Here is an 18,526-nt window from a genome sequence, read left to right as displayed (position 1 = left end):
TGCAGACCTGCTTCACTGTTTATGAGACAACCCCCCAACTCCCGCAGGTGGGGAACAGAGGCTCGAACCAGGATCCTCGTGCCAGTCCTTACACTTTGTGCTATGTGCGTTTAACCTGGTGTGCCCCCTCACTGCCCCCCAGTCCCTCCATTTCTTTCTGAACTTCCTGCTGTCCGAGGAGCTAGGGTTATCTGGCAACACAGACAGATGCAGGGCTCCTTCTGTGCGCACAGAGTCACTAGACTCCCACTGCGTAAGTCTGCGCCTACCTGTGAATGTTCTCACATCGCTTATCCCAGTGCTGACAGCCCAGGGAGAGCCCGTCACTTACCTAAGAGTGCAGGGAGTGAGAAAATTGGTTGAGATTGTCTGAAAGTGTATTGGCCAAATCCCAGATGTATTACAGCCAGTTAGCATGTTCCACTCCAGTTGGCTCAGTGGCATAAAAATGGACATAAGGGGGCTGGCCAGTGGCACACCTGGTTAAGCACATAGTACTAAGCACAAGGACCCACCAAGTACCCAGGGACCAGCCCCTGCTCCCCACCTGCAGGGTGAAAGCTTCACAAGTGGTGAAGCAATGCTGCAGGTGTCTCTTTTCTTCTCTATCTCCCCCACCCCTCTCAAATTCTCTCTGTCCTGTTGAATAAGAAAAAAGAAAGAAAGAAAGAAAGAAGAAAGAAAGAAAGAAAGAAAGAAAGAAAGAAAGAAAGAAAGAAAGAAAGAAAGAAAGAAAATGGCTGCCAGGACTGGTAGGTTTAGTGCCAGGCACTGAGCCCAGTGACTGAAAGCAAAAATAATAATAATGATAATAATACGTAATACTGGTACATATTTCAAATGCCGGTTCACAGGCAGGAGCAATTTCCCACCAGTGTTATCTGCTTTCTTCTCAAGTCCCCTGGGCTGAGGTCAGTCTTTGTAGTTGACGTTGGGTTCCTGACCCAAACACAGCCTGTGCCAGCCATGGAAAAAACAAAGTCAGTTTTCCACGGTTCGGATAAAGAGGAGACCGTGGGAACATGTGCGGTGCTGTCTCTCCTGCTGAAGTCACGGGGAAGCCCCAGCCCAGCTGCCCTGTGCACCGACCCAGAAGTGGAGACAGACAAGGGCTGTCAAGCAGGAGGAAATGGACCCATTCTGCAGAGCCAGCGTCGGCACTGGAGCAGTGCCAGAATCCCTGCAACTCCGGAGGGAAAATAGCCCTTTAGTTATGTCGTAAGAAGCCGTGAAGTGATCTTGAAAGCCATGCTATAGAAGGAAAAAATATATACCCAGCCTATTCAGAGAAAAACTACAAATGTGCAGGGACACTCACAAACAGAAGTGGGTGATTCTAGTGGGGTTGATGTCTTCTAAAATATGAAGGGTAGGAGAGAACATGCATTGATCGTCACATCTCAGCAAACATTGCATCATTCTCTAAATTCGTTTGCAGCTGATGTGCAGTGGCATGAGGAAATGCTGGTGTGATAGTTTAGACAGAGTGTGTGCGGCATAGAGCTGTGCTCAGAGTGTGGCTTTGTGAAGAAAGAAGGATCTACAAGAGAGTTGTGAGGAGAGCACACCCGAAGATTCTGAGTGGTTACTTCTAACACACAAGGTGACTGATGCCTCAGTTTGTTCACAGGGCTCTGGTGGAAGGCTGTGGACTGCACGCTCTGTAAACAAGGATCTATGTTTCTACAGTTCTGGAGGCTGGGAATTCCAAGACAAAGGCACTAGGAAATAGATTGCCAAGTGAGGCTGTGTTCAGATTCACAGACCACCACCATGCTCGCTGAGTTTGCACTGGTCGCAGAAGTGAAAGGTCTCTCCAAAGTCTCTTTCATTTCATTTATTTATTTGTTTATTACCTTTTTGTTATTATTACTTATTTACTATTCATGTATTGGATAGAGACAAGAAGAAATCAAGAGGATGGGGGAGATACAGAGGGAGAGAGACAGAGACACCTGCAGCCCCACTTCACCACTCACAAAGCTTTCTCCCTGCAGGTGGGGACTGGGGCCTCAAACCAGGGTCCTTGTGCCCTGTCACATGCACTCAGCCAGGTGCGCCACCACCTGGGCCCCAAAGCTTCTTTTCTAAAGGCACCAGTACTATCCATAAAGTCTGCCTTTGTAACTGAGTCACCCCTCACATGTACCACCTCCAAATTCCACAGCTTTGGGGCCAGGTTGCAGCATAAAGATGAAGGGGGCAGGAGAGGGCTGGTACACAGACTTTCAGCCTAGAGCAGTTAGTGATTTGTGCTTTTTAAATTTCTCAAAGGCTTCTACAACAGATACACACACATATATATTGAGCTTCAAAAAAAAGAAGAAAATATTTCTCAATCTGTGTAACTACTGGCAAACACAAACTTCAATTTTTCTCTTGGGCACTTACATAGGAGGATATATATATATATATATATGATATAAATAAAATACAGATAGATATATAGATATATAATCCAGATATATATAATCCAGCAATAGAACCCATGGTCTCCTACCTGTGAAACATGTGCTTTCCCTACTAAAGAAGGTATTTTTATGTCTGTGTGGCCACCCCGCTGACCATAGCAGTCCCATGCCTTTCCCTGTGTGGTTCACCCTCAGCATTTGGGAACCACAGTCTGTCTGCTCCTCTTTCCTTCACACCAGCCCTGCCAGCAGTCCTGCTGAGTCCTAGATGTTCCATGAGTCAGGAAACCCCTAAGCCATGGACGTGCTTAGCAAAATCAGTTTGACTCCTTCACACAGAAATTTCAGCTAGAGAACCAGGGAGAAAAGTGAAGACTAAGCAAAGAACCCAGGACCAAAACAAACAAATAAAAACAGCCAATGAAAGCAACTGTGATCAACCCTAGTGCTAATGAGCCAAACGAAAGCCTCCTTGGTGTCACAGCCTTCTGGAGTCCCCTCCCACACTGAGGCTTGATTTGACTACTGCGACATTTCAAAACATGACCCACGTAGGCATTTAGGAGGCCTTTGCACACTGGGACTGGCTGTTTTGAAACCATGAGATGGGCGGCGGGGGGTGGGGGGTAGACAGCATAATGGTTATGCAAAGAGACTCTCATACTTGAGGCTCGAAAGTCCTAGGTTCAATCCCTTGCACCACCACAAGCCAGAGCTGAACAGTGCTCTGGTAAAGAGAGAGAGAGAGAGAGAGAGAGAGAGAGGAACCATGAGACCACTCATCATGCCATTAGGTAGAGAAAGAGAGAGAGAGAGAGAGAGAGAGAGAGGAACCATGAGACCACTCATCATGCCATTAGGTAGTCAAGTGTGCAGGCCCCCATCCATGGTGGTGCTCCTGGTAAAGCACACATGTTTCAATGCACAAGATCCCAAGTTCAAGTCCCAGACCCCACCTGGAGGGGGGGAAGCTTCATGAGCAGTGAAGCAGGGCTACAGGTGTCTCTCTGTTTCTCTCCCTCTCTCCCTCCCTCTTCCCTCTCATTCCTGTTTGTTTCTATCCGATAAATAAATGACTTTAAAGAATCCTGTAGGGTCCTACAGTAGGACACTGGGGAAAGGAGTCAAGGGAGAAGGGTCCCCTGGAGAGAAGCCCAGTCACGCCAGGCTTGTCTCAACTCAGAGAAGGCCAGCAGAAGAAGCGCCCTAGCAACACATCACAAGCAATGAAATGTGTATATATATATATCACTGTTGTTTGAGCCACTAAGTTTTGGGAGTGGCTTCTTATCAGCAATAGATAATTGGAGCAGTCAGGGCAGGAACCCTTCTGAGGCCTCCGCCTTGCGTCTTTCAGTTCAGATTTCCATCTTTCCAAACTGGTTCTCTTCTGGCCCAGATGAGCATCTCTTCTGAGATCCTTAGAGATATCCACCTTCTATATTGGCCCGCCTTGTCTTAGAGCAGGTCTGCATGGTATAAAAGCAGAAGGGCCAGACTCCAGTGTTCAGAGAGCTGGTCAGAAACATAACTGAGTCTTTGGGAGAATAGCCTTCTGTGTTTGCCTCTCTGTTACACCCCCATGTCTGGACTGGTATCTACTACACAACAGACCTCAAGAGTCAGTCATGCACAGATAAGCAAGTGGGTCCAGGGAACTGTTTACGGTAAAGATTTCAGTCCAGAACAGTGCAGAGCAAATAGAGGATTCTGTCAGTATTTGTGGACTGGGTGAATGAGTGAATGAATGAATACCTTTCCCAGGTCCTCCTGGCCTTCTCATGGCCCCAGAGATGGCATCTGATTGCTTTGCTCCTGTCAAGTGAGACATCCCCTCCCATCCTCCTGCCTGGTGGGCCGACCTCTCATAAGGTTGGGAAAGCCCTTCCCAGAGGTTGTGTTTCGGAATCCCCTTCTGTATTCTTAGCTCAGAACACCTCGCACAGTGAATGCTGGATTGAGCCCAACTGACCTGAGCTGAGCGCAGACTTCCCAGCTCCTTGCAGCCACTCTTTCTACTTTCCTACCAGAGCTCTACTCAGCTCCGGTTTATGGTGGTACTGGGGACTGAACCTGGGATTTATGGTGCCTCAGGCATGAAAGGCTTTTTTGCAGAACCATTATGCTATCTCCTCAGTCCTGAACAAATTCTTTTCTTTTTCTTTTCTGCATCCAAGGTTATTGCTGGAGCTTGGTCTCAGCACTACGAATTCACTGCTCTTGGAGGCCATTTTTTTTTTCCCATTTTGTTGGACAAGACAGAGAGAAATTGAGAGAGGCAGGGGAGATAGAGAGGAGCAGAGAAATATAGACACCTGCAGACCTGCTTCATAGCTTATGAAGCTTCCCCCCTGCAGGTGGGGAGTGAGGGGTCAAACCTGAATCCTTGCGTGGGTCCTTGCTTGTGCTTAACCAGGTGAGCCACCACCTGGCCCCAACAAAGTCCTACAAGAGGCCCAGCTAAGGCCACAGGAAGTAAAGACGGCGACACAGCCGGACACTAGCTGGTGTGGATGAAGGGACGGAGAAGGAATTGCTGCAGACGCAGGGTGAGCTGACAGCCAGGAGCACTACCCACAGGAGCTGTGAACAGGAGCACAGCCAAACCCCAGCCAGATGGGCTCAGGAGCCAGCCGCCTCCCACCCATCTTCTGCCATTGCCTCCCATTGACTGAATTCAGACAGAAGCCGGAGACCAGGAAGGCCCAGATGGTGCAGAATGCAGTCTGCCTCGCGCAGCGCAGATGACTAGCAGGAGAGAACAGATGGGGGGGGGGGGGTCCAGCACAGGTGCCCCCCACGTGGTCCTCATTATGTGGAGAACAGAGTGATTAGTAAGGAAGAAGAGCCTGCCCTGATCATGGAGGAGGCTTAACAGCTAAAGTAAATGCAGCCAAAATGAGACAGAAATTCAGACAAATGCCCAGTGGAGGGGTGGGGAGACAGAAGAATGGCTATTCAAAAAAAAAAAAAAAATTCCTGCCTGAGGCTCCGAGGTTCCATGTTCAATTCCCAGCACCACCATCAACCAGAGATGAGCAGGGCTGTAGCCTCTCTCTCTCTCTCTCTCTCTCCCTCTCTCTCTCTCTCTCTCAATAAATAAAATATTAAAAGAATATTCAGTGGGGGGTTAGCACAAGAGATGCCCAATTGCCACTGAGCCAGGAGGGTAATGACCTGACAGCAAAAGCCCAGCTGTGAGGCCTGGGCCATAAGGAAGGTCATTCCAGATACGGTGCACAGTTTGAGCCAGAGCTCGGGAAGTGACCCGAGGGCTGGTTCTGGAAGGGCTGGGACAGGAGTGGGTGGGGCAGGAGAGCAGTCTGGGGAAGGAGAAACCAAGGTGGGCTCTCAGACCATATAGAGCTTGAACACCACACGTGGAAGCTAGGTGTGTGTCCATGGTGTCCTGTCCTTGAGACATTTGACATGGGGGCCTCAAAGGCCCAGCTCCCCCTTCTTCAAGATGACTTGATCATAGAGAAGAACAAATTTTAAAATAAAATTTATAATTTGTATTTATTTATGAGAGGGAGAGGGGAGAGGAGAGAGAGAGAGAGCAAACACATTATAGTGAGCAAGGACCCAGGTTAAAGCTCCTGGTCTCTACCTGCAAGGGGAAAGCTTCACAAGTGGTGAAGCAGGGTTGCAGGTATCTCTCTCTTTCTCTCCCTCTCTCTCCCTTCCTCTCAATTTCTCTCTGTTCTATCAAATAAAATAAATAAAGTTTTAAAGAGACATAAAAGAGGGTGAGGGAGGACCAGGCATCATTCTGTTACACGCAGCTCTGGGGACCCAGCTAGGACCCCACTCGCTCCAGCCACTGGGCCATCTCCTTGGCTACGCACAAGCAAGCACTTCAAGCCCTCGCACGGTCCCTGGGAGTCGAGGTCTGAGAACGCTCTGCACACTGTTTTCAGTGTCAAAGGCCAGCCATGCTCTTCCCCTCACGCAGCGCTCCCTCTCAGCTTTGCAACTGCCGGTCGGTCACCAACATCTGACCCATGGTTGAGGTGTTTAGACTTAGAAAAAGCTCCAAGCGAATGCGTCTCCCAGCAGGTACGGAACCCTCCCTTCAGAAAGCCTTGGGGGCGAGTGCAAGGCGTCTAACCCAGGCAGCAGGCACCTTGTGTCTTCAGGAGTGAGCATGGGCTTGGCTGCCGAGCCTCGTGCCCAGAGAACTGTGCTGAGTGGGCACGTCGGTGCCAAGTGCCCTCCAGGGTGAACAGGTTCACCAGAAATCTCATTTCTTTTCTGAAATATGTCACTGCCACAGGACATTGGGCTCGTGTTGGATTTTTATGGAGCTTCTCTGTGAAAAGGCAAAGTGTGTGGTCCCTGACATTTGCTTTTCTGAGGACCTCTTTCTCCACAGCACGGAACATGGTAGCTTGTGTTTGGCCTCCGCCCTCTTTGCTGCAGCTCCCCTGTGGCTCTGAGGTTCCTCACATCTGGAGCAGATGGACGGCTGGGTGCATACACATCGGATAATCCTTTATTTAGAATATTGAGTCACTATGTCAGGATGCTGGCGAGATATTGGATTTTATGGAATTTTATCTGAATTATTTATTCCCTTTTGTTGCCCTTGTTGTTTTACTGTTGTAGTTATTATTATTGTTGTCATTGTTGGACAGAGAGAAATGCAGAGAGGAGGGGAAGACAGAGAGGGGGAGAGAGAAAGATAGACACCTGCAGACCTGCTTCACTGCTTGTGAAGTGACTCCCCTGCAGGTGGGGAGCCGGGGACTGGAACTGAGATTCTCACACCAGTCCTTGGGCTGTGCTACCTCCCGACTCTCTGAATTTTTTTGTTTACTCTAGTCACAGGGGTTTGTTGACGGCACTATAAATCCACTGCTCCTGACGGCCATTTACCCGTCCCCCCAATCATTTTATTGGACTGGGCAGAAATCGAGAGAGGAGGGGGAGACAGAGGGGGAGAGAAAGACAGACACCTGCAGACCTGCTTCACCGCCTGTGAAGCGTCCCCCCCCCCCCGCAGGTGAGAGTGGGGGCTCGAACCCCAGTCCTTGAGCTGGTCCTTGTGTGTAGCACTGTGTGCTGCCTGGGCCCCCATTTTTTTGGAACTCTCTACCTTTCTTTTCTTTTCTCTTTTTTCCACTGCTGGGGTTTTTCTGTAGTGGGCTGACATTTAGGGAAGAGGGGAGAGGGGACGGGATCACGGTGCCCACCTGTCCACATGCTTTAGTCCCTTCTTGCCACGCAGTCCAGGACTTTGAACCTGGTCACACAAGTATCAGTGCTGACCTCCTCCCAGGTAAGCTCCTTCCCTTCAGTTCTTTTTCTTCTAACGCAGGGGTAGCTCACCAGCCTGCAAGTCTCCCTGTCTCTCTGAGAGAGGGGCTAGGAGAGAACAAAAGGGAGGGGCCAGGCAGTGACACACTTGGTAGAGCAGACGTATTGCGGTTCTCAAGGACCCGGGTTCAAGCCCCTGGTCTCCACCTGCAGGGGGAAGCTTCACTAATGGTGAAGCAGGGCTGCAGGCATCTATCTTTCTCTATTTCTATATCCCCCTCCCCTCTCGATTCTCTGTCTCTGTATAATAAATAGATTATATATAAAGATAAAGGGTAATGGTATAGTCTGTGAGGCTAAGAAAAGAACAAATAAATAAACAAACAAGCAAAAAGAAGTCCAACTGAGATGTACAACAGACCTCCTACTTGGGACCCCTGATTCCGCTCTCTCTAGTGATCACAAAGGGAGATAAGGCTAGGCAGCTCCTGGTCATTCTTCAAAACTTAACCAAGATTCTCCTCCAGGAAGGCTTCCCAGAGCCCCCTAACGACTGTTCCTTCCCTCTGTGCCGTCTGTGTGATTACCAGCCTATCTGGCCCACCTGACAACTAGGTCCTCAAGCCAAAGGCTCTGAGGTGCCAGAATGGGACTAGTGCTCCAGGCCCCAGAATGGGGACTAGAGTCTAAATACTGGCTGAGCTGGAATAAGAGGTCCCGGCTGCACAAGAAGCGGTGGTAAGAGCAATAGTGACCCATCAGCCCATCTGAGGAGTGCAGACCCCATGGCCCAGAGCACTGGAGGATCTGGCTCGTGATCCGTCACACAGCTCATGAACCACAGGACAGAATGGGGACCTAAAGCCAAGAAACCCGGAGAACACATGACGCCCACATGCTGCAGCCCAGCCAGGAGACTGTGGAAGGGATCGCTCCCGCAGGGAACTGTGAGAGCACTTGGTTTGCACTTCAGTCCACAGCCTTCTCAGAGGCCTGTGTCAGACTAGGATCTGGAGATGCGACGTGGTCAGGAAATACATCCCAGGTCATAGCAAGAGGGAGCAGGACTTGCCCTCGGACCTCAGACTCGCTCCAGAGTCCATGTTCTGAACCCCTGGACTTTTGTCCAGGAATCTGATGCCAACTTTCAGGTTTGGGATGAAAGAGAAAGAAGAGTCCACTGTTACAGGGAATTTGAAGCTTTTTATAAACTTGTCTCTATATCATCCCCCCCCCCAAAAAAAAACACCCTGTATTTCTAGAAGCTTCCCTTCCAACTGGGTGCTTTGGAAACTTAAGGGTACCACAGTCACTAGCCTAGGCCGGCTGAAGTAGACTGCCCACGAGGTTCTCCACTCCTGCCAAAGCCTTCCTCATCTTTTTGGAGCAAGAATGTTGGGTAGTTGCTATCAAGCACAGTCTTCCAGCGCCCTCTACGGTCCAGACCCTGTGATAGCACTGACCGTGGGCCGGGGGTCCGAAATAATCCTACAACCCACAAATCCACAACTGCTCACAGCCAAAAGCGAGTTCCCATCCAGCCCAGGCCAGAGTTACACTCCAGCAAGGTCCACCCACATGCTTTCCAGCATCTTCCAAAGTGCTGCTCCAGAGAGCACAGGAGCTCACGCCCTCCGCACCCACGCACAGTGCCCCTGTTATTATAGTTATCTCACTGGGCGCTAACTGCCCCGTGAGAGGCCTGTCTTGGTAAGCCCGGGGGCTGAGGTCTCTCATCTCTATACTCTCTGCACCCTCCTAGTGGAGTGAAGGACACACAGAAAGGTCTCTTGAGTGAATGACAGTGGAGGGGAGAGCAGATGAATGAATGAGACAGAGAGAGAGAGAGAAAGAGAGAGAGGTAGAGAGACTGCTGGACAGAGGCTGGGGGTGAGGTGAGCAGAAAGGAAGGGAGTTCTGGCTTTGGAATGAGTGAGCCTCAGACAGCAAGGGTCTCTGCTGACCTCACAAGGGCATCTGCAAAGGGGGCCCGTGAAGGTACCAAGGAGACTGGGGTACCTAGCGTCAGGGTGCTGGATGCGAGCTATGCTCACCTGGGAGCAGTGCACCAGGCTGCACGTGGTGGGTACTGAGAATAAGCACTTTTGAACTGCGTCCCAGACTCCCACAGGGTAAAGAATAGGGAAGCCTCCAATGGAGGGCGTGGGACACGGAACTCTGGTGGTGGGAACTGTGTGGGATTGTCCCCAGTGATCTTACAGTCTTGTTCATCATGATTAAATCACTAATAAAAAGTAAAAATAGAGATTGAGACCTGGAACACACACACACACACACACACACACACACACACACACACACACACACACACGGGTCGCACCACTCAGGGTGTCTCAAGTCCAACCTCTCTCCACTAAAGCCGCCCACCCACCCAGCCTTTTCTGTTTTGATAGAGATGATGTCTCTTGGCATCTTGCAGATTGTTGACTGTTCATTTCTAGTCAAGTGTTTCAAAATACCACATGATTGAAAGCATTCTTGCTAAGTCTGTGGATACAAAGTTTAAAATGCTAGAGAGGTGGCTCAGTGATAGAGCATATGCCTTACAGGCATGAGACCCTGGCGTTAATCTCTGGGAGTCCATAAAATGACAAGACAAGAATCCGGCCCCATGCTCCCAGAAGGATAAAGAATAGGGAAACTTCCCGTGGAGGGGATGGGATACGGAACTCTGGTGGTGGGAACTCTGCAGAATTGTACCCCTGATATCTCGCAACCTTATTAATCATTATGAAATTAATAAAAATGAAAAAATATTTTTTCTGTGTATTTCTTACAGTTGAATAAAACTGAATGTGAGAGGGTGAATAGATGTTTCCTTGTGCCTTGATGCAGAGACACCAGTCACTGGGTTTTCTTGAAGTAGCTTGCTTGAGTTGCTCTCTTGGGGTTTAGCGTCTATGCATTCACCTGGACTGAAGTTGAGCTCATGTGGACTTAGGGAATGCTGATTTACCACTCTGTCTTTCTTCCTTGCCTCCTTGCCTCCTTGCCTCCTTCCTTCTTTCCTTCCTTCCTTCCTTTTTTTATTTCCTTATTGGGGGGATTCATGGTATACAGTGCTGCGCCGGCCCGTCACGAACGCCAGGGAGCCTGACAGGGTCATCTCCTCTGGACCTGCATTCAGACTTCAAGCTGGGCAGGAGGACGAGAATGGGATGACGCATTCTCCCCCCGTTATTGCTACAAATAATTATACTGTCACAATTGATTAATAATGCTTTGGCAGTGCCGGGTGAGAATGGAGAGTCAGAAGCACCCCCTCTCTCTTACTCAGGGGCATATTTGAAAGTTACATTATGAAAGTGGGGAAGGTGGGTCAGCATAGACGGACAAAAGAAGTCATGTTATGACCTGCCCCTCAAAGAAAGAATGCAGAGATTGAGGCCTCCCAGGCACAAGTTGACGTATTGAGACAAAGAAAGATTAATAGTTAAACTGTACCAACCTAGATGAGCAGTGGTCCATGACAAGGCAAAGATCCGTGTGCCCCCCATAGAAGATCAATGATAGAAAGAGCCCTCCGCAAAAGTCAAAAACAATTCTGGGTATGACCTCCCCTGAGAACAGGGCGATACTAAGCATTGTACCATTCTTTACAGAAATAGGGGAGTAACATATAGCCTGCCGAAGCCACAAGACTATGATGCTTATTGCTACTTCCTTATGAGCTGGCTGTTTAGGCAACCTGAATGTAACCTGAAAAAAGTATAAAAGCTAATGCAGTTTCACTATTAAAACGAGTCCAGATTCACCCTCCAATAGAGTGTGGTGTCTATCTGTTCTCCCTTGCGCCGACTCCTGACCCACCAGGGAGGTTGCCTTTGAGACCCCTGACCCTCCTGCTGCTCAACCACTGTGATGATCCGCGGCACAGTGCATAGTAAAATATAGTAGTTTGTACATGTGTAACATTTCTTAGTTTTCCACATAACAATGTAGCCCCCCACCAACGTCCTCCTTTGCCATCCTGTTCCAGGACCTGAACCCTTCCCCTACCCAGAGTCCTTTGCTTTGGTGCAGTGCACCAACTCCAGTCCAGGTTCTGCTTGGTGTTTCGCCTTCTGTTCTTATTTTCCAACTTCTGTCTATGAGTGGGATCATCCCATATTACTGTTCATTCTTTCTTGAAATGCTCCTGCCCTGGGTTTCCGGGACTCAGTGTTCTTGCTCTGTCTTTGCTACAGCTCAGTTTCCTGTGTAGTGTCCCTCCCAGGAGCTATTCCTTGAAGCTCAGGAGTGTCCTGTGACTTCCCTGTCCCACTGCTAACGCTGCAGATTCTTCCTGGGTGATCTCACGGCCTCTCCTGGCCAACTTTATGCTGATGACTCAGACAAGTATCTTGAGTCCACACCTCTCTTCTGAGCTGTGGACCAAGGGGATGTTGATGCTCCTCTGACATCTCCACTTGAGCATCTCTATCTCCATCCAATGTGTCTCTGGCTGGAGCTCACCTCCCTTCTCTCCCCGACACCCCGATAGTATCCCTCTAGGTTAGCAAAGCCTTCCTCTCCTCCCCTTTCCCTGTGACTTCAGAGGACGCTTCTGCCTCTCACTGATGACAGTCTGAATGGAGGAATGAGAGTGTGGCTGTCCCCACTAGAGGCTCTAGAATGATCGTGCTGGAAGGTCCCTATGCTTCTAGAGCTCCTGTCATCTGTGTGTGGCCCGGCTGTGAGTCTGCCCTGCATCAATCACAGCATTGAGCTTATGGCCTCTGTCACTCTCACTCTGCCTTTCTGCCTCTATCTTAAAAAAAATAAACAAATAGGGAGTCAGGCTGTAGCGCAGCGGGTTAAGCGCAGGTGGCGCAAAGCACAAGGACCAGCATAAGGATCCCAGTTCGAACCCCGGCTCCCCACCTGCAGGGGAGTCGCTTCACAGGCGGTGAAGCAGGTCTGCTGGTGTCTATCTTTCTCTCCTCCTCTCTGTCTTCCCCTCCTCTCTCCATTTCTCTCTGTCCTATCCAACAACGACTACAACAATAAAACAACAAGGGCAACAAAAGGGAATAAATAAATAAAATAAATATTAAAAATAAATAAATAAACAAACAAATAAATAAAACGTCCTAAATGAGATTGAGCATGAATATATCTCTATATAATTTTGTAGACTGACTTTGCCTAAATAAAAAAGAACAGTACAAAGAAATAGAATGGTTTTAATATAAAGGTGAATCATATATGTAACAGACCAGTAGCAAAGAGGGGGTTTTTGGAAAGGGCTTTGCTAGTAGTGAAAGCCAGGCTTTTACTGGTTTTTAACCCTGAAAATAAATCTCTCATTCAAGAAACTCTCCAGCTGTGAGGTTTTCTGAACAGTTTTAATTCTAGAAGACCAAGAGAAGAAGCTGACAGACTCAAACCCAGAGGTTTTTTTAAGCTTCCTCTACGTCTCGGTTTGAGTTCTCTTTAAAATTTGTTCTAAGTACTATACTAAGTACTAAGTAAGAAGATCACGGGGTAGACCAGGTTTGCATCCAGGTTTGTATTCTTCATACAAAGTGATCTCATTAGCACTTTAAACAAGAGAAGGGTAGTATTTCTTGATGTATCAAAGTGGCCAAAATGGAGACTGAGAAACTGAAGATATTAGTTCTGCATTTCTGTGCCTATTTTTAGATTGCAACTAGTTCTTATAAAAGCAGGTTTTCTTCCTTGGTAAAGTATTTTCTCAATATTCAGAGAAAGAAAGATATTCAGACTGAGTTTAATTTAGAAACTGTTGGATGTAAAAGCTGTCAAGATATGCAACAATATGGACTTAATTCTTTTTAAAAATGTGACTGTGAAAGATCATGATTGTTATTTTCATCATATTTCTGAGTTCTAACTTGGTGGATGGTGAGAACAACCACTCAACACAAGTGTTCATATCCTAGTTTGGGATAACCAGCGTCACTGAGCCAGCAGAGTCTACGTGTCTGGTTTCTGTGGGGCCAGAACCTTCATTCCGAATGTCCGGTCTAGAGCATGGATATGACCAGATAAGCTTCCTGCTTAAAGATCTTCAGGGACTACACCACTTGGCCAGAGGCTTCCCATGCCCTGCAGACAGACACTCTCCAAGGCCTTTTGCTCACAACTCCTTTTTTTCTAATACAATCTTTCTCAGGCAAAGATCCCAACAAAGCACATTCCCTTCAGACGTTCTCTGAAAACTTTTGTTCTATAAGATCCACATATACAAATAATTATTATCCTGCAAACACGTTGCTCTTTCCAAGCAAAAGGAAGGGGTTAAAGAATTCAGATAGCAACACAAACAAATATAGAAGAAAAGAGTTTAATGAAAAAAAGATAGTGAAAGACTTGGTGGCAAAGGGATTCCTAGCTTCTCTCTCTCCTCCTGTCTCCTAAAGAGAAGAGATGTTGCAGGCTAGCTTCACAAGCAGAACTGTCAGGCGCTGCTGACTCTCCTAACTGAATGGGTTCCTGCATTATGAGAGCATTTCTGCTAAAAACATCCAGCTCTGTTCCAAAGCTGGATGCACTGATGGACAGGCCTCGTCTTGCCCAATGCTCTGGGCTCCTTTTTCTTTTTCTGTCTGTGTCCTGCTGGAGAGGAGGCCATGCATACCCCGCCCTCTTGTCGCCATTTCTCTCTAGTTCTTTGCGTTAGAACTAGCCTACAAAATCAGGGGTTAGCTATGCTTTCCTGACACGCCTGTTGTGTTTGGCAGGCTTGAGACTGTCTCTTTCCAGCCATCACTGCTGACGCTGGCCTTCCTTTGATTTGGTTGAGCTCATTATTTCTGCCGAAGCTCATTTGTAGCCAACACTTCAGAAAATACAGTCTCGGCATCTCAAAAGTTCTTTTCTTCACGGAGGTTGAGGCATAGAAACTACTCAGTCACTCGAGACCAAAGCTGGTTGACAAGATGTCTGAGTTAGTCCAGTCCCACTCTCTGCTTACCATTCACACTCCTACTTGCTGTGAAGAAGCACAGTTTAAGTAACCTAACCACAAACATCACTCTTATTCCTTATTAACCCTGACAGGCTTTTCTTTCTTTCTTTCTTTCTTTCTTTCTTTCTTTCTTTCTTTCTTCCTTCCTTCCTTCCTTCCTTCCTTTATTTCTTTCTCTTTTTTGTAAGGTTCTTCTTAGAATTCTAGACTTTCTTTTAAAAGGAGTTCCCAAGCAAACAATACCCCCCTCCATTTTGGAGTGACACTCTAGAAAGAAAATTCAGTTTTAATGTTCTCCTAATTTGTTCACTTAACATTTGTTTACAGTTTAAAATGAACATGGTTACAAACACTGCAATATTTCCACCATGGTTTTAAAAGTCTTTTTTTTAGAAAAAGGAAACTCACAATTTTCCGGAGCATGTCTGCCTGCCGATAATCCTTCTTGTTCCACCATGCTGCGGGGGAGAATTGAGTGCTGTGATCCCTTAAAGAGCACTTTCAAAATGATTTAGAAAAACTCAAGTTTGTTTCATAAAGTTTAAGACTTGTCTTAGAAATCTCGACTCCATCAGCTTCGGAAGGATAATGCAACATGATTACTGTGCTCCAGGAAACCTGTGAAACAGGTCTCTGAGAGCTCCATGCAGTGTGTCAGAGTTTTAATTGATTCTTTGCCGTGTCTGTCCGCCCCATAATAGCAGCGCTAAGCACAGGACACGTCTGACAGGAATAGTCACCCGGAGCTTAATGTGTTGTTGCACAGCAGACAGACAATTTCACCACAGAAATACATCTGCTTCGTGCCCTGGGAATTTCTTTCTGATGAAGTTTGCTCCTCTTGGAGTGTTGCTAACCTCTGATTAGCAGGAATGCATTGGCCGGTAAATCTTAGATGGTGTTCTCCGCCAATTTTAGAAGGTTGCTAAGAGAGGACCCCCCCACTCTGCCCCCTGAGCTGTGTTCCAAGACTTCTTTTACTTCTTGTCTTGTCTCTTGGATCAACACTGGCTGATCCACGTGCCCCTATTAAAATGACCTTTAAAGTCCTTTTACAGGCATTCTCATTTGGTGCTCCTGATAACATCACAGGGAGGGCTGTGGTTAGCCTCATTCTACAGATAAGGAAACTGAACACCAAAGGGCCTCACAACGTGCCTCAGAGAGTGAGTGTCTCAGAGAGAACCGAGAAGCTGAGCCTCTTTTAGTAGTTGCTGTCTTCTATGAAGAGCGGTCAGCACATGCACTACCTCCTGGTTACAACGGAATTTCTGTCATTCATTCATTCATTCATTCATTCATTCATTCATCCATTCAGTCAACATCTGTTGTCAATAAGAACTTTTTTTGGTCTCCAAAAACCATCTCTGCTAAACAGAGATGGTTTATTTTCCTTTAATTACATTCTCTTGAGATTCTCATTCCTCTTGGTGTTAAAAACTTGGCAATTCTAGGTTTTCTCACCTAACTCAAGGATTCCTCCTCTTCTTTTTTCCCCTCCCAATTCTTTTTAATTAACTAATTAATTAATTTTATTTCTTCACCACTCCCATCACCAGAGGTCTGCGTCCCCATCCCCACGCCCACAGTTGACCACACTAGTTCTCCCATAGTTCTGGAAATAGGCTGACATTCTTCTCACATTGGTAGACTCAATCATCTATCTTCTACATGAGTGGAACCATCCTGTAGTTGTCCTCCACCTCCTGACTGGCTTCACTGAGCATCTTCTTCTCCAGTTCCATCCACTTTGTCTCAAAGGAGGCAATCCAATCCATTTTTATTGCTGTATAATATTCTGCTGAGTGTATGTAGCATGACTTTTGTGTGCAGTCATCTGTTGAAGGGTACTTTGGTGGTTTCCAGGACTTTGCTATTGTGAACAAAGCTGCTGTGAGCATGGATGCCTCCACTTCTGCCTGGGAAGCGATCTCAGTGGGTCAAGGACATACTTCCACCACAGGTAAGGCCTTGGTTTCCATCCTCGGTAACATACCCTGTCTAAGAACAGGGAATAAAAAATTGTGTTGGGGGAGTCGGGCAGTAGTGCAGCGGGTTAAGGACACATGGCACGAAGCACAAGGACTGGCGTAAGGATCCCACTTCAAGCCCCCGGCTCCCCACCTGCGGGGGAGTTGCTTCACAGGCGGTGAAGCAGGTCTGCAGGTGTCTGTCTTTCTCTCCCCCTCTCTGTCTTCCCCTCCTCTCTCCATTTCTCTCTGTCCTATCCAACAACAATGACAGCAACAACAACAATAATAACCACAACAATGATAAAACAACAAGGGCAACAAAAGGGGAAAAATGGCCTCCAGGAGCAGTGGATTAGTGGTGCAGGCACCGAGCACCAGCAATAACCATGGAGGCAAAAAAAAAAAAAAATGTATTGGGAGGCCACTCAGTGGTATCACACAAGTATGAGGCCTCAGGTCATGCCCCATCCGTGTACTTTATTTCAGTTTTAGTTTTCCCATTTGCCGAGCTAGCTTCGCGGGCAGAAGAGAGTTGACCAGGGACTCATGGCTGAGCTGGGACGCAGTTCAATCTTTTTTTTTTTTTATTTTTATTTTTTATAGCTATTTATTTTCCCTTTTGTTGCCCTTGTTGTTTTTTTATTGCTGTTGTACTTATTATTGTTGTTGTTATTGATGTCATTGTTGTTCGATAGGACAGAGAGAAATGGAGAGAGGAGGGGAAGACAGAGAGGGGGAGAGAAAGACAGACACTTGCAGACCTGCTTCACCGCCTGTGAAGTGACTCCCCTGCAAGTGGGGAGCCTAGGGCTCGAAACGGGATCCTTCCACCGGTCCTTGCGCTTTGCGCCATGTGCGCTTAATCCGTTGCGCCACCGCCCGGCTCCCCAGTTCAATCTTTATTGATGAGGAATGCAGTGCAAGCTAGCTATCTCTAATCACAATCCTGTACTATATATGTCTCCTGAGGCGGAAGTGTCAGGAAGAGGAAGTACGTAGGATAGGGGGTGGGGAGAAGGAAAAAGTGTGCAAACCAATGAAGACAATGATTATGTAAATAGACCACAGCGCAAACAGTGCAACAGAAGGGGTCTTAGATGCAGAATTTAGAAGCAGACCAACACCCATTTTATGAGTGGTTTCTGGTACGGTGTAGACACACCTCATCCCCGGGGTCAGGGGTCAGTGTACACAGCACACTCTCACCTCCACCGAAGGCCCGTCCCATCACCACAGTCACCCTCCCCCCCAGCCCCGCTCTTGGGTGTAATGCACTCACTCAGTCCCAGTCCCTCTCTGTGCTTTCCCTGCTCTCTGTGAGTCACCCGTAAGTGACATCATCTGATATTTGTCTTTCTTTCTCATTTATCTCACTAAACATGATGCCGTCCAGTTCCATTCAAGTTGAGGCAAAGAATATGACTTTATCTCTCTCTTTCTCTAGTGAGGCAGAGCTCTGGGGAAGCAGGGCTCCAGGACTCACTGGTGGTCCATGCTCCCAGAGGGATAAAGAATGGGATAGCTATCAGGGGAGGGGGTGGGATACAGAGTTCTGGTGGTGGGAACTGTGTGGAGTTGTACCCCTCTTCTCCTATGGTCTTGTCAATGCTTCCTTTTTTTAAAAAATTATTTATTTATTTATTTATTCTGTTATTAGATAGAGACAGAGAGAAATTGAGAGAGAAGGGGGAGATAGAGAGGAAGAGACAGAGAGACACCTGCAGACCTGCTTCACCGCCTGTGAAGCGACTCCCCTGCAGGTGGGGAGCCGGGGGCTCGAACCGGGATCCTGACTGGTCCTTGTGCTTTGCGCCACGTGCACTTAGCCTGCTGCGCTACTGCCCGACCCCCCTGGTATTTCCTTTTTATAAATAAAAATTTAAAAAATAAAAAGCAAAAAAAAAAGAATATGACTTTATCATTTTTAACAGCTTAGTATTATTTCAACA

The 18,526-nt window shown here is 47.5% G+C and overlaps 1 protein-coding gene across 1 annotated transcript in view; it reads right to left on the bottom strand.

Moving 5' to 3' along the window:
• Window positions 1–15,287, bottom strand: part of PTPN3 (protein tyrosine phosphatase non-receptor type 3) — a 191,608-nt gene extending 176,321 nt beyond the window's left edge. The window contains exon 1 of the mRNA XM_060199033.1: window positions 15,013–15,287. Within this exon, the coding sequence (XP_060055016.1) occupies window positions 15,013–15,061 (49 nt within the window). The 5' untranslated portion in view covers window positions 15,062–15,287. The remainder of the gene's footprint in view (window positions 1–15,012) is intronic.
• Window positions 15,288–18,526: the final 3,239 nt, after the last annotated feature.

Source organism: Erinaceus europaeus, chromosome 10 (assembly GCF_950295315.1).
Source record: "Erinaceus europaeus chromosome 10, mEriEur2.1, whole genome shotgun sequence".
NCBI classification, from domain to species: Eukaryota; Metazoa; Chordata; class Mammalia; order Eulipotyphla; family Erinaceidae; genus Erinaceus; species Erinaceus europaeus.
This window is presented reverse-complemented; position numbering and strand designations above follow the sequence as displayed.